The sequence below is a fragment of the Ochotona princeps genome, chromosome 27, assembly GCF_030435755.1.
Source record: "Ochotona princeps isolate mOchPri1 chromosome 27, mOchPri1.hap1, whole genome shotgun sequence".
Classification (NCBI taxonomy): domain Eukaryota; kingdom Metazoa; phylum Chordata; class Mammalia; order Lagomorpha; family Ochotonidae; genus Ochotona; species Ochotona princeps.
The window spans coordinates 26573413-26583837 of NC_080858.1; the positions used below are offsets into that span (position 1 = coordinate 26573413).

A 10425-nucleotide genomic window follows, 5' to 3' on the forward strand; every position below is an offset into this window, starting at 1 on the left:
GGTTGGGTTTCTGTACTTCCAGATGACATGTCTGTTGTTTGCAAAGAGCTCCCTCTTAACCCGAGTCTCCCTAACCAGCATTCTCCCTACCAAGTGTCTCCTTAACTAGTGTTCTCAGCAAAGAAGGTGGGCCTGGAAACTTGTAAGATCTCCAGGCGCTGTGTATCTGCACAGCTCTTTTGATCGCATACGCCAAAGTCTTGGATAAATTCCATTGTTTGTATTGAGTTTGATTTTCTGATATTTTGTTAAGTATTTTTCATTTAAGATATTTGAAAATATTAGCTGAACCAGGACAGTGATTGCGTAGTGACCATTTAGTAACTGAGCGTGAGTGTCCAGGATGTATCTGGAACATTGCTTCACATGTGGCGTGCTGCTGCTGCACCTGCTGCTTCCGAGCTGCTGTCCAATTCTTGTGCCTGGAAACTGAGAACAGACGTCTCGCCTGCACATTTCCCTTTTGAAACTTCTTTCCTGACTGTGAAGAAACAAGCAGTGGAGGTTTTGGGATTAATTCTCTGCTGCTCTCTGATGCTGCCACATGAGTTTCTCTGCTGCCTGGCACAGGGTTGGCACTGAGTGCAAGAGAGCAGGGCAGGAAGCTGGCATGGATGTTCCTGATGTTTGCCACAGCCTGCCACCAGCTCCTGATGGGAAGTGAAGGACGTGGTTAAGCAGTCAGAGCTTTTCCCCTTTCTTCTTACATAGAACCTGTTGCTACAGAGTTCATGTTCTTAAAAAGTAGCAAAACAAAATCTGACAAATTTACCCCATATTTATTGAATACAGATAGCTTCCTTTCTTTGAAAAGAGAGGAAGGTGTGGATGCAAATCACTTCTGTGCTTACTGGTTTCTTATGACCACATCAGAGGCCTACTGCTTGCCTCACCTATGTAAGATAACCATCACAGCGGAAACACGTCCAACAGCTGGCTGCAATGGGTCGATTCCAGAGCAAAGGCTTGTACAAAGCCAGGCACGTCTCGCTGTCCAGAAATGAACCAAATCACAAATGTGTTCCATGTTGACTTTCTGTGGCAGGACTGGGAGTTCCCGCATTTCATGGGAGACGTGGACGTGAATCTTCCTGGGTTGCACACACCTCACATGCAGTTCAAGATTCCCTTCTTCCAGAAGATCTTCAAGGAGGAATACCGCATCCATATCACAGGTACATTGCAAGGCTGAGCACAGCTGGGCCATAGTCTCCAAGGGGGCGAGGGGGCCCCTGGAGGCTGTGGAAAGCACCGCATGCCCCCAAGTTCCCCGTCTCACCGACAGAGCCAGGTGCCTCCCTGCCTTTTGGTCCTATGCTGGCATCACCCCGAGGTATGGGCTGCCAATGGCCTTGACAGTGTTCTCATTCAGACCTGGACAAACAGGAAGGGAGAGAATGGAGGAAATTCTTACGTTTCCCTTCTCTTTAAAGGGAAGAGTGATGGGCAGAGAGGGAGGGCTGGAGAGGGAGAGTCTCCTTTGCTGGTCTGTTCTCTGTGCTGCTGCCTCCTGTGAGGCCTGGCCCAGGCTTCCTTTGCTGGTCTGTTCACTGTGCTGCTGCCCCCTGTGAGGCCTGGGCCAGGCTCAGTCTCCATTGCTGGTCTGTTCCCTGTGCTGCTGCCCCCTGTGAGGCCTGGCCCAGGCTCAGTCTCCATTGCTGGTCTGTTCTCTGTGCTGCTGCCCCCTGTGAGGCCTGGGCCAGGCCAGGCTTCCTTTGCTGGTCTGCTCACTGCACTGCTGCCCCCTGTGAGGCCTGGGCCAGGCTCAGTCTCCTTTGCTGAATGATAGGGACTCCAGTACTTGTTCTGCTCTTCCCAGGTGAACTGACAGGGAGTTTCATGGAAAGCGGAGGTGCTCCCATGGGACAGTGACATTTTCACCTGCTGCACCATGGGGCCTCCCCTGTCCCCTGGCTCTTGCTGCCTAGCCTGGGGAAGAACCTTGTCTCCCGTACTCACATTCTGTTGGTGGTAGCTGGTGACAGGCTCAGGTACAGCCAGCAAGAACAGAGATGTGCTGTCCCCAGTGGGCAGCTGCGGCCAAGGCCAGCCAGGTCTGGTGGTCTGGACACCTCCTGAGGGGGAGGACAAGCCTGCTGTGTGTGAGGAAGCTCTCCCTCCCGTGCTTGCTGGATGCATTTCACTCCTGGCCTCTTGCTCAGTATGCATTTCCAGCATTCCCTGCTCAGCCTGTCTTTGTTTATCGCAGAGAGGGATGCAGCAGGACCCCAGTGCCCTGCCCCCACAGCCCACCTGCACTTGGAGATTGAGGTCATTTCCCACTGATGGCCTCAAGCCCGCCGGGGTGCCCAGGTGTGTCTCAGGGATTCTCTCGTGGAGCCCCAGATCCTTTCTTTTCCAGTGGTTTCTGCTTTTGAAATGGCTCCAGTATGATCTGCGGCAGTGTCCTTAAACAGCATCTGCATTTCCATCTAAGATGGACTTTCTCATGCCTTGTTCTCTGATGGTAAGAATCTGAGTGATCACAGATGAAGGATGGCATTCGTGCCCGACCCGGTGGCAGTGCACATGCTGATGGGGCCATGCTTTGGGGACAGTAGCCTAGACACTCCTGCTGGCCTAGAGGCTGTGGTCGAGATTTGTGGCTGCACGGGCCGTCTGTGTTGCTGACGGGAAACAGCGCAAACTCAGACAACGTGAGCATCTGAATCCTGCAGAAAACCTCTGCTGCCAGCAAGGAGGCTGTGGTGCTGTTAGCACGCACCGTCGCTGCCCTCAGAGAATGAGCTCATGAACAGGGAAACCACAGCCTGTCTCTCCCTCCTCGTTGTGAATGAGGCCTAGCTAGCACATTACCCAGGAAATCAACCCATTTGAGTTCTGGTCACATCATGGAGCTTCAGAGTCCCCACTTAATCTGTGCAGCACGCAGCCCTCCCAGACACTAGCACAGCTATCATACACATGGTGGCTCGCGTTCCCCCAGGGGCCCTCGCCTGGGCCATCTGTTCCTGCTACCCGCTCTGTCCCCGGGCGTCATCGCACTAATGTTGTCTATGACCGAGTCCCAGAACATCTGTCAAACAATGTATCGTTTAACAGCAGAAAACCATGGTTTAAGAAGAGGACTAGAGGACAGTATTAGTAGGGGAAGATTGAGCAGTTACAAGTACTTCATGTGGGGCTGTTTTGTGTGGTTTTGGTATGCTCACGCACATCGTGATTAAATGGGCAAGGCAGATTCTGTGTCTGATGCTCCGAGTTTACACAGCTTGGAATGTTCAGAAAATGAGGACAACATTGCATCTAAACATTCCATTCAGGGCCTTGGAAGTGAGCCCTGGGGCGGGGCAGCCTGAAGCTGCCCTGGCCTGAGTGTCAGGTGTGTGTAGAGAGGTGCAGACACTGGACTTGCATTTGCTCTCAGAGCACATTCTAAAACTTGGAAGGCTGGGAGCAGGTAATTGGGCCCTGGCTAAGACACCTGCACCCCACTTTGCCCAGGTTCAGTTCTCAACCCTGGCTCCTGACTTCAGCTTCCTGCTGATATGCACCCTGGAAGGCAGCGAACTCAAACGGTGGATTCCCTGCTGTCCATGTGGGAGGCCTGGGTGGAGTTCCTAGCTCCTGGCTGCTGGCAGTCCCAGCCCTGGCCTTTGTAGGCATTTGGGAAGTGAACCCGTGGATAGAAGAACTCTTCAGCCTTTCAAATAAATAGATATTTTAGTAAGTTTTTCAGTAAGAAAGAATAGCTGAATTTTTGTGGTGGAGACTGCATGTGAATGAGTTTGGCCAAAAGGTGGGAGAAGAATTAAGACTCTGGCAGAGTGTTTGGCCAAATCCCTGGAGAAACAAGAGCCCCTCCTCCCAGGTGATTCCTGCCCAGCAGGTCTGGCTCAGGGTCAGAGGACTGGGAACAGGACAGCGGGAGTGCTGTCCAGGAGAGGACAAGAGTCCAGGCTACACCGATGTGAGTGGGAGGCTATGGCGGAGGCCTGAGCGTCTTTCCACTGGCACATGTGCCCAGTGGACAGCTCAGACCTGACGGGAGGAGCTGCAGGCCTCTGAAGATCAAATTCAAGATGCCACAGAGAAGGTGGAGCTGGTGAGCTGGCAAGCTCCACCATAAATAGTGGGTTAACCCAGTGGGGTCACCACACCCTCAGTTCTGTGAGAAACAATCAGCATTTTACAGCAAGGCTCACCTGCTGCACACAGGCAAGGAAGATTTGGATGCACTGTGAGTCCTGATCTTTGAGACATGAGTACCCTTCTGGGTACCAGGTGACTGTGGCACACATGCATGGTCTGAAATGCCAGGCCCCATTCTGTATTTTGTCACAATCTGTGTCTTTGTTCACAAATGTTTTCTGAGTCGCAGTGTGTTGGGAGCTAAGCTAGAATCTGGGCAACCCAGAAATCAGTGTAACATGGTTCCCGTGGCTAGCAGCGTCCCAGCATAGGTAGGCCACATGGTATCATGGCTATGGTTCCTGCTGTGCTGTGGACGCTGGAGCCCTTCCCAAGCATGTTTGTCCAGCCTCTCTCTAGACGCCTCCCCACCTTTCCCCAACTCTGTAAGTCACTGATGCAGGTTCAGATTGGCTACCTCTTAAACTTCCTATGTTACGATTACCTGCTGATAGAAACGCAAGAAAACAAAACATCAGGTGAAAGAAATCTTTAAGAGCACAGGTTACAGGCCAGTGGTCCCCTGCTGCAGTCCTGTTGCCAGGACGTCTCCTCGTCTGAGGTCAATCTCTCCAGGTCACAGAGTGGCATCCCGGGGCCCAAGCATGTAGCATAGCCTCTGGGCACCCCTAGACCGCCTGAGGAGACCTAGAGAGAAGCTAACCCTGTGAGATACCAGGACAGCAAACCGATGGATGCCAGGGGACCCCCTGGTGCACCTGCACTGCCAGTCGGGCCAGGGTGTGTCATTCAGGTGTGGAGGCATCCCCCAGCATGGCTCAGTCCCCGTGTTCAGGGCCAGCTTGCCGAACAAAAGACTTTGAACGATTGAAATTGCTCATTTGATGCAGGAGAGGTTTCTTACAGCATGGAAATGCCAGCCCTTAGAGTCTTCCCTAGTGGAAAAAAATAATACCTTTGCTCAAATCATTACCATTGGCTTTATTAGTGGATGGTGACATTTAATGAATAATCCTTTTAAAATTAACCATCCCAGGATTCCATAAACTCCCACAAAGAAACAAGCTAGAAATCTCCGTCATGTTATCGTTTTTTGGCCATCAATAATGCTCATTAAAAGCGCAAAGTGTAAGGAAAAATTCATCCCACCAATACCACACAGTGATTTCTCATTAGAGAGTCGGTGAGATGTTCCGGCATGGAGATTAAGGGAAACCACATGAGGGCTCCACTCGCAGAAGCGCTGCAGTGGTAAATGTGGGGGCCCAGGCCATGCTTCCTGTGTCCTCCTTGTGTCAGCCCCACCTCACGGGACACCTGTGGCTCTCAGCGCTGTGGTGAGCCAGCAGGTTGTTGAGTTCTTACACACGCTCCACTTTAGTGCAGAGGTTGCCTGACCCATCATGAAAATGAAGGTTGCAATAGTGCACACCCCGCCAGCCTTGTTGTTACCAGCGAAGCTCTGTGGGCTCCTTCCTCAGCTTAGTGCAGAAATAAAAAGCAGGGAATGGGTTGCAGAGAAATTTTATTTGCAAAGTGACCAGATGAACACAGAAAGAATAGCGAAGGGGCAAGTACCTCCCAGGAGAGCACCGGCAGGTGGGGGCTCTTGTAAGGAGGGAGGGAGAGACACCAACGGTTTTCAAAAGAATCTCAGGATTTTAAGCATTCCTGGCCCCTTCTTGTCTGGGTGGGAACCTGTGGGGAAGATGCTCCCCGTTGGTGGTCTCTCAGCCTGTTAGGAAGTGATTGGGAAATTGCTGTGCCACTCCCTGGAACGTGTGGCCAAGATTTCAGCAGAATAAGCAGTCTCACTCCTCAGACTTCACGGGAGAAGCTCCCGGAGTTTTCTCTGTCTTCATGGCCAGGAACAAGGGGCCGAGCTTCCCTGTGGCCTTTGTTTTCTGACCTGCCTGCACCTTTCAGGGCCAAAGGACTCACTTTAGGTGGAAGGAGCCAGACAAGCTAGTGCGACTCTGTGTGGGAAGATGGGAGGCCCGTGACAGAGGCAGCCTTGCTCTGCGCGAAAGGAGAGACAGACTGAACCTGCATCGCCTAGCCACGAGCAACACGAGGCGTGGGCTCCCATGATGGTGGAGATGAGCAGGGTCCTGCCTCCCTCCCTACTGCCCCCAGTGCCCATCTCCCACAAGGCAGGGCACTAGTACACTATCTCCAGAAAGGGAATGTAGACATAAAAGACCATTGCTCAGGGTTAGTGCCAAGGCAAGCTGCAGACCCCGTGCCCCTGGCTGGCAGGGTTTAATACCTGCTGCAGCTAACTGTAGGGCTGTTTCCATGGAGCTGTACCCAGGTCCCCACTTGTCTCTGGCCACCTGTGTGCTGCCTGTAGAAGTTCCTGGGCAGTACTAAGCTCTGTCGTAGCCAGCAGAGGAGTGTGCGTGTTCTCAGGACACGTGCTTGTCGCCAGCCTTTCCTCGTGCCCTACTCGCTGCCCACCTTCTCACCCAGATCCTGTGTGATCGCGACGAAAGAGGCAGAGAGAAATTGCCGAAATAATAGCACCCTGATTTTTGGCAAATGTAACGAATTTTAAAGCACTTCAGATGGAGCTCTCATTTTGTCCTCACACACACGGAACCCGTGCATGTACTTACACTGGCATTAGTCTTCATTTCATGGAATTAGAAAACAGGATTCTTTGCCCTGCTGGTGAGGGGAAGGAGCCATGGGAGGAAGGCAGGAGCGCGGAGTTGGGAAGCTTCTGGTTCCATTTCTTTCATTTGCAAACAATCTTTGCTGTGGGCTGAAGAGGGTCAGTCCTGCGACTTAAGCTGTGCGGCTTCTGTGCAGCGGCCAGCAGCTCTGTCTCAGGCCTTGGGTCAGCAGTGTCCACATACCCTGTCCTTGCAGTGGAGATGTGCTGGTGTAGGACAGCTGGTTCCCACAGAAGGAGGCACCTGCACCCTTGGCCACTCCTTTACTCACTGTCAGGGAATCGTGGTTGTCGGGCTGGCCCAGGCACTGTCACCCTCCTTCCTGACTCTGTCACGCGTCTGATTCCTGCTCTCTTGCCCCTCTGCATGCGCGTGACCCTGCGGAACAGTCCTATGATGTGTGAGTTTAGGATAAGACACCCCCAATCCTGCTTCTCCAGGAAGGTGATATTCAGTCACCCTGGAGAGTTCCAGGGCCTGCCGCTGTCCCTTGGCCTGGTTCCTTGGCTGGAGAAGAGCCCAGGCCTCATTCTGAGAGGGAAACTGCACATCTGCAGCTCCCTGGCATAGATGAGCCTCCCTGCCCAGCTCCTGCCACTCTCCCAGTGCTGTTCTGTGCCCTGCCTCGCTCGCGCTCCTCCCAGCGCTGTCATGGTTTTCTGCAAGCCCTTGCACCTGCAGTGTCAATGAAGCACAAGCTGAGCGTTCCCGAGTTGCGTTCCGTCTTGCTTTGCCTTCCAGCACCCTGTGAACTGCAGTTTTCTCCGAGGCTTCTGCTGAGGACGGTGTCCCTCGGTGGGCCTCTAGCTCTCTGCCTCTGTGCTGGTTCAGGCCTGGCCGTCTCTGGCAGTTTATGGAGGCTCTCTGTCCTGCTTCCCAGCAAACAGGGACCCAGAGGCCGCTGCTGCCTGTCGGAGCCCTGTTCTCTGTACTGAGGTCGTACTAATGCCTGCTGACCGGCCACTGCTCATCCATTCTGTTAGCTGCTGTTCCCGTGAAGCTGAGCTGGAGAGACACACAGAGCGTTGTTTCCAGATGGAGTGACGCATTTGTATCATGTTGACATGTGAAGTTCCAACTGTGATGCACCTGCTGATGTGAAAGGAGCAGCCACTGCAGCCGGCGAGCTGCCTTGATCGCAGGAGCAGTTCCTGATTCTCTCATGGCAGAGATGTGCTTGGCCCTGAAAGTCTCCCACAATGCTGCAAGTCTAATGAGTACTTCTCTTTATGGAACATAAACAAGCTGAGCTGGAAGGACTTAAGCCATTGCATCCAAGTTACACAGCTTGTAGATTTTGGTGTCAGGATCAATACCTTGGTTTCTTAATAGGAACTTGAAAGTAAATACTAACCATGAAGATGAGATGCCTTCCTAAAATCACGATGTCTGAACAGTTTATGCAATTTTGTGGTCCGTTAGAGTATATTTTTAAATAAATGATCATACAAAGTAATATCTTGGTAATGTTCTGCACTTTTAATGTCAAGTACTAAAGAAAATATTCTTGGGCTAATGCATAAAACTAAAAAGTATTCTACAATCTGTGGCATAGACCACCTCATGTGTTACAGTCTGCTCTTTTATCAGGATAGACTTGATATTGTAAAACTTACAGCAAATTATGACATACTGTTGGGGAATCTGGCATGCCTTGACAGTTTTTCCCTGTGCATTGCACTTGTACCTTTACACTTGATAGTTTATCACTAAGCAATGTCTGACTTGGATTAGAGTGTATATACTACAAAGGAATCACAGCTACAAGCTCCACGGATTGTGTCTTTTAAAACAGTCATTCATTTTGGGTATTTATATGTCTGACAAAGGTGTTCTCTTCAGTGAAAATTTGGTGCAGTTACTTTTAGACCTGAATTGAATGCTCAAGGATTATTGATCTGAACCACACCGACTAATGGTTTAATCAACAGGTCACCTCCAAACAGCACTGTGAATTCAATTGATATACTGCTGTGCTTACATTGCAAAATGATTTATTTCTTGCCCAGACATAATTATAGAACTGTAAGAGATGTTCAGTCACACGTAGGACTTTTCTACGAATTTCATTAGAACTTTTATTTTCAATGCTAATTGAAATGTTCTGCATGGAACCAAGCCTGAGTGTGCCTGGGGTGCCCATAAAACAAGGAGAGTTCCTCCTGTTAGTGCTACTAGTGAAAGTGCCATGAGCTGGCTCCGGACCTGCCATTGTCTTTTTCAAAAGCCCAGAATCCATGTAATGAATTCCTTTTGCCAGTCTGCTTACTGCCAGCACAGTACTCTCAAAGGTTGGTTGTTAGCAGGCCCAAAGCACCAGCAGTTTGTCCTATCACATACCCATGCCTGCATTTCACTGGCCAAAACTCGATGGGTTACTGGTTAATGCAGTGTTTCTCTTCTTTAATGCAGGTAAATGGTTTAACTACGGGATTATCTTCCTCGTCTTGATTTTGGATCTTAATATGTGGAAGAACCAAATATTCTATAAACCTCACGAATATGGGCAGTACATTGGTCCAGGGCAGAAGATCTACACGGTGAAAGATTCAGAAAGCCTAAAGGATTTGAACAGAACCAGGCTTTCCTGGGAGTGGCGGTCCAATCATACCAACCCTCAGACCAACAAGACGTACGCGGAGGGAGACCTGTTCCTGCACAGCAGGTTCACGGGCGCCAGTCTCGATGTCAAATGTCTGGCTTTTGTTCCCAGCTTGATTGCTTTTGTGTGGTTTGGATTCTTCATCTGGTTCTTTGGGCGGTTTCTGAAAAATGAGCAGGGCATGGAGAACCAAGACAAAACTTACACTCGCATGAGAAGGAAATCCCCGTCAGAACACAGCAAAGACATGGGGCTAACTCGAGAGAACACCCAGGCGTCGGTGGAGGACCCACTGCACGACCCACCCATGGTGTGCATCGGGCCCGACTTCAACGAGATCGTCTACAAGTCTTCGCACCTGACATCGGAAAACCTGAGCTCACACCTGAAGGAGGCAGCTAGCGTGGCAGAGGCCGGCCAGGAGCCCGTGACCCCCAAAGGCTCCCCAACGAACTAGAGCCCCTCACTCTGGGACAGCACAGCAGCAGCAGCCTTGAGTGCAACTTTAGAATGTTAGTCCTTCCTTTTGTCAATGTCAGGTTTACGTAGCATTAGAAACACAGATGATGCCACAACGGTGCTCAACATGCTTTTTCTAGAATCCCTTGTTTTGTATTTGTATTATGATTCACGTGCCTCCAGTACATCCGACACTCCCCTAAAGGCTGCTTTCCCTCTGCACAAGCTGCTTTCTGACGTCACAACGCGGTAGAAGACCCAAGCCTCCACATGTGTCTGATGTTTAACCATAGTGGTGCCTTGAGACATTGAAGTGTCTCTCACTGTAGCAGAAATGAGTGTGGAACAGCTCTCGCCTGCTTTACAGGGCAGTTGTGTGCATACTTGTCTTGATCCTCCCTTGGTGTCTGAGCTGAGCCAACTCTGGAAGGCTGTGCGTTCCTGACTGGACAGCTGGGGTGCAGGAAAGCCGGGCTAGGGGGTGTTTGCCTGTTAATTTCCAACTGGGAGAAGCCTCACTTGTAGGAGGACTGTCGTCCAACATGGGTCACTGCTCGTGAAATGTGACTTTCT

General features: G+C 51.0%; 1 protein-coding gene across 3 annotated transcripts in view; it reads left to right on the forward strand.

Moving 5' to 3' along the window:
* TMEM117 (transmembrane protein 117) overlaps positions 1-10195 on the forward strand; it is a 269877-nt gene extending 259682 nt beyond the window's left edge. For all 3 annotated transcript variants that reach the window (XM_058656042.1, XM_058656044.1, XM_058656043.1), the window contains exons 7-8: positions 1046-1175; positions 9204-10195. In XM_058656042.1, the coding sequence (XP_058512025.1) occupies positions 1046-1175; positions 9204-9850 (777 nt within the window). In that variant the 3' untranslated portion in view covers positions 9851-10195. The remainder of the gene's footprint in view (positions 1-1045; positions 1176-9203) is intronic.
* The last annotated feature ends 230 nt before the right edge of the window (positions 10196-10425 follow it).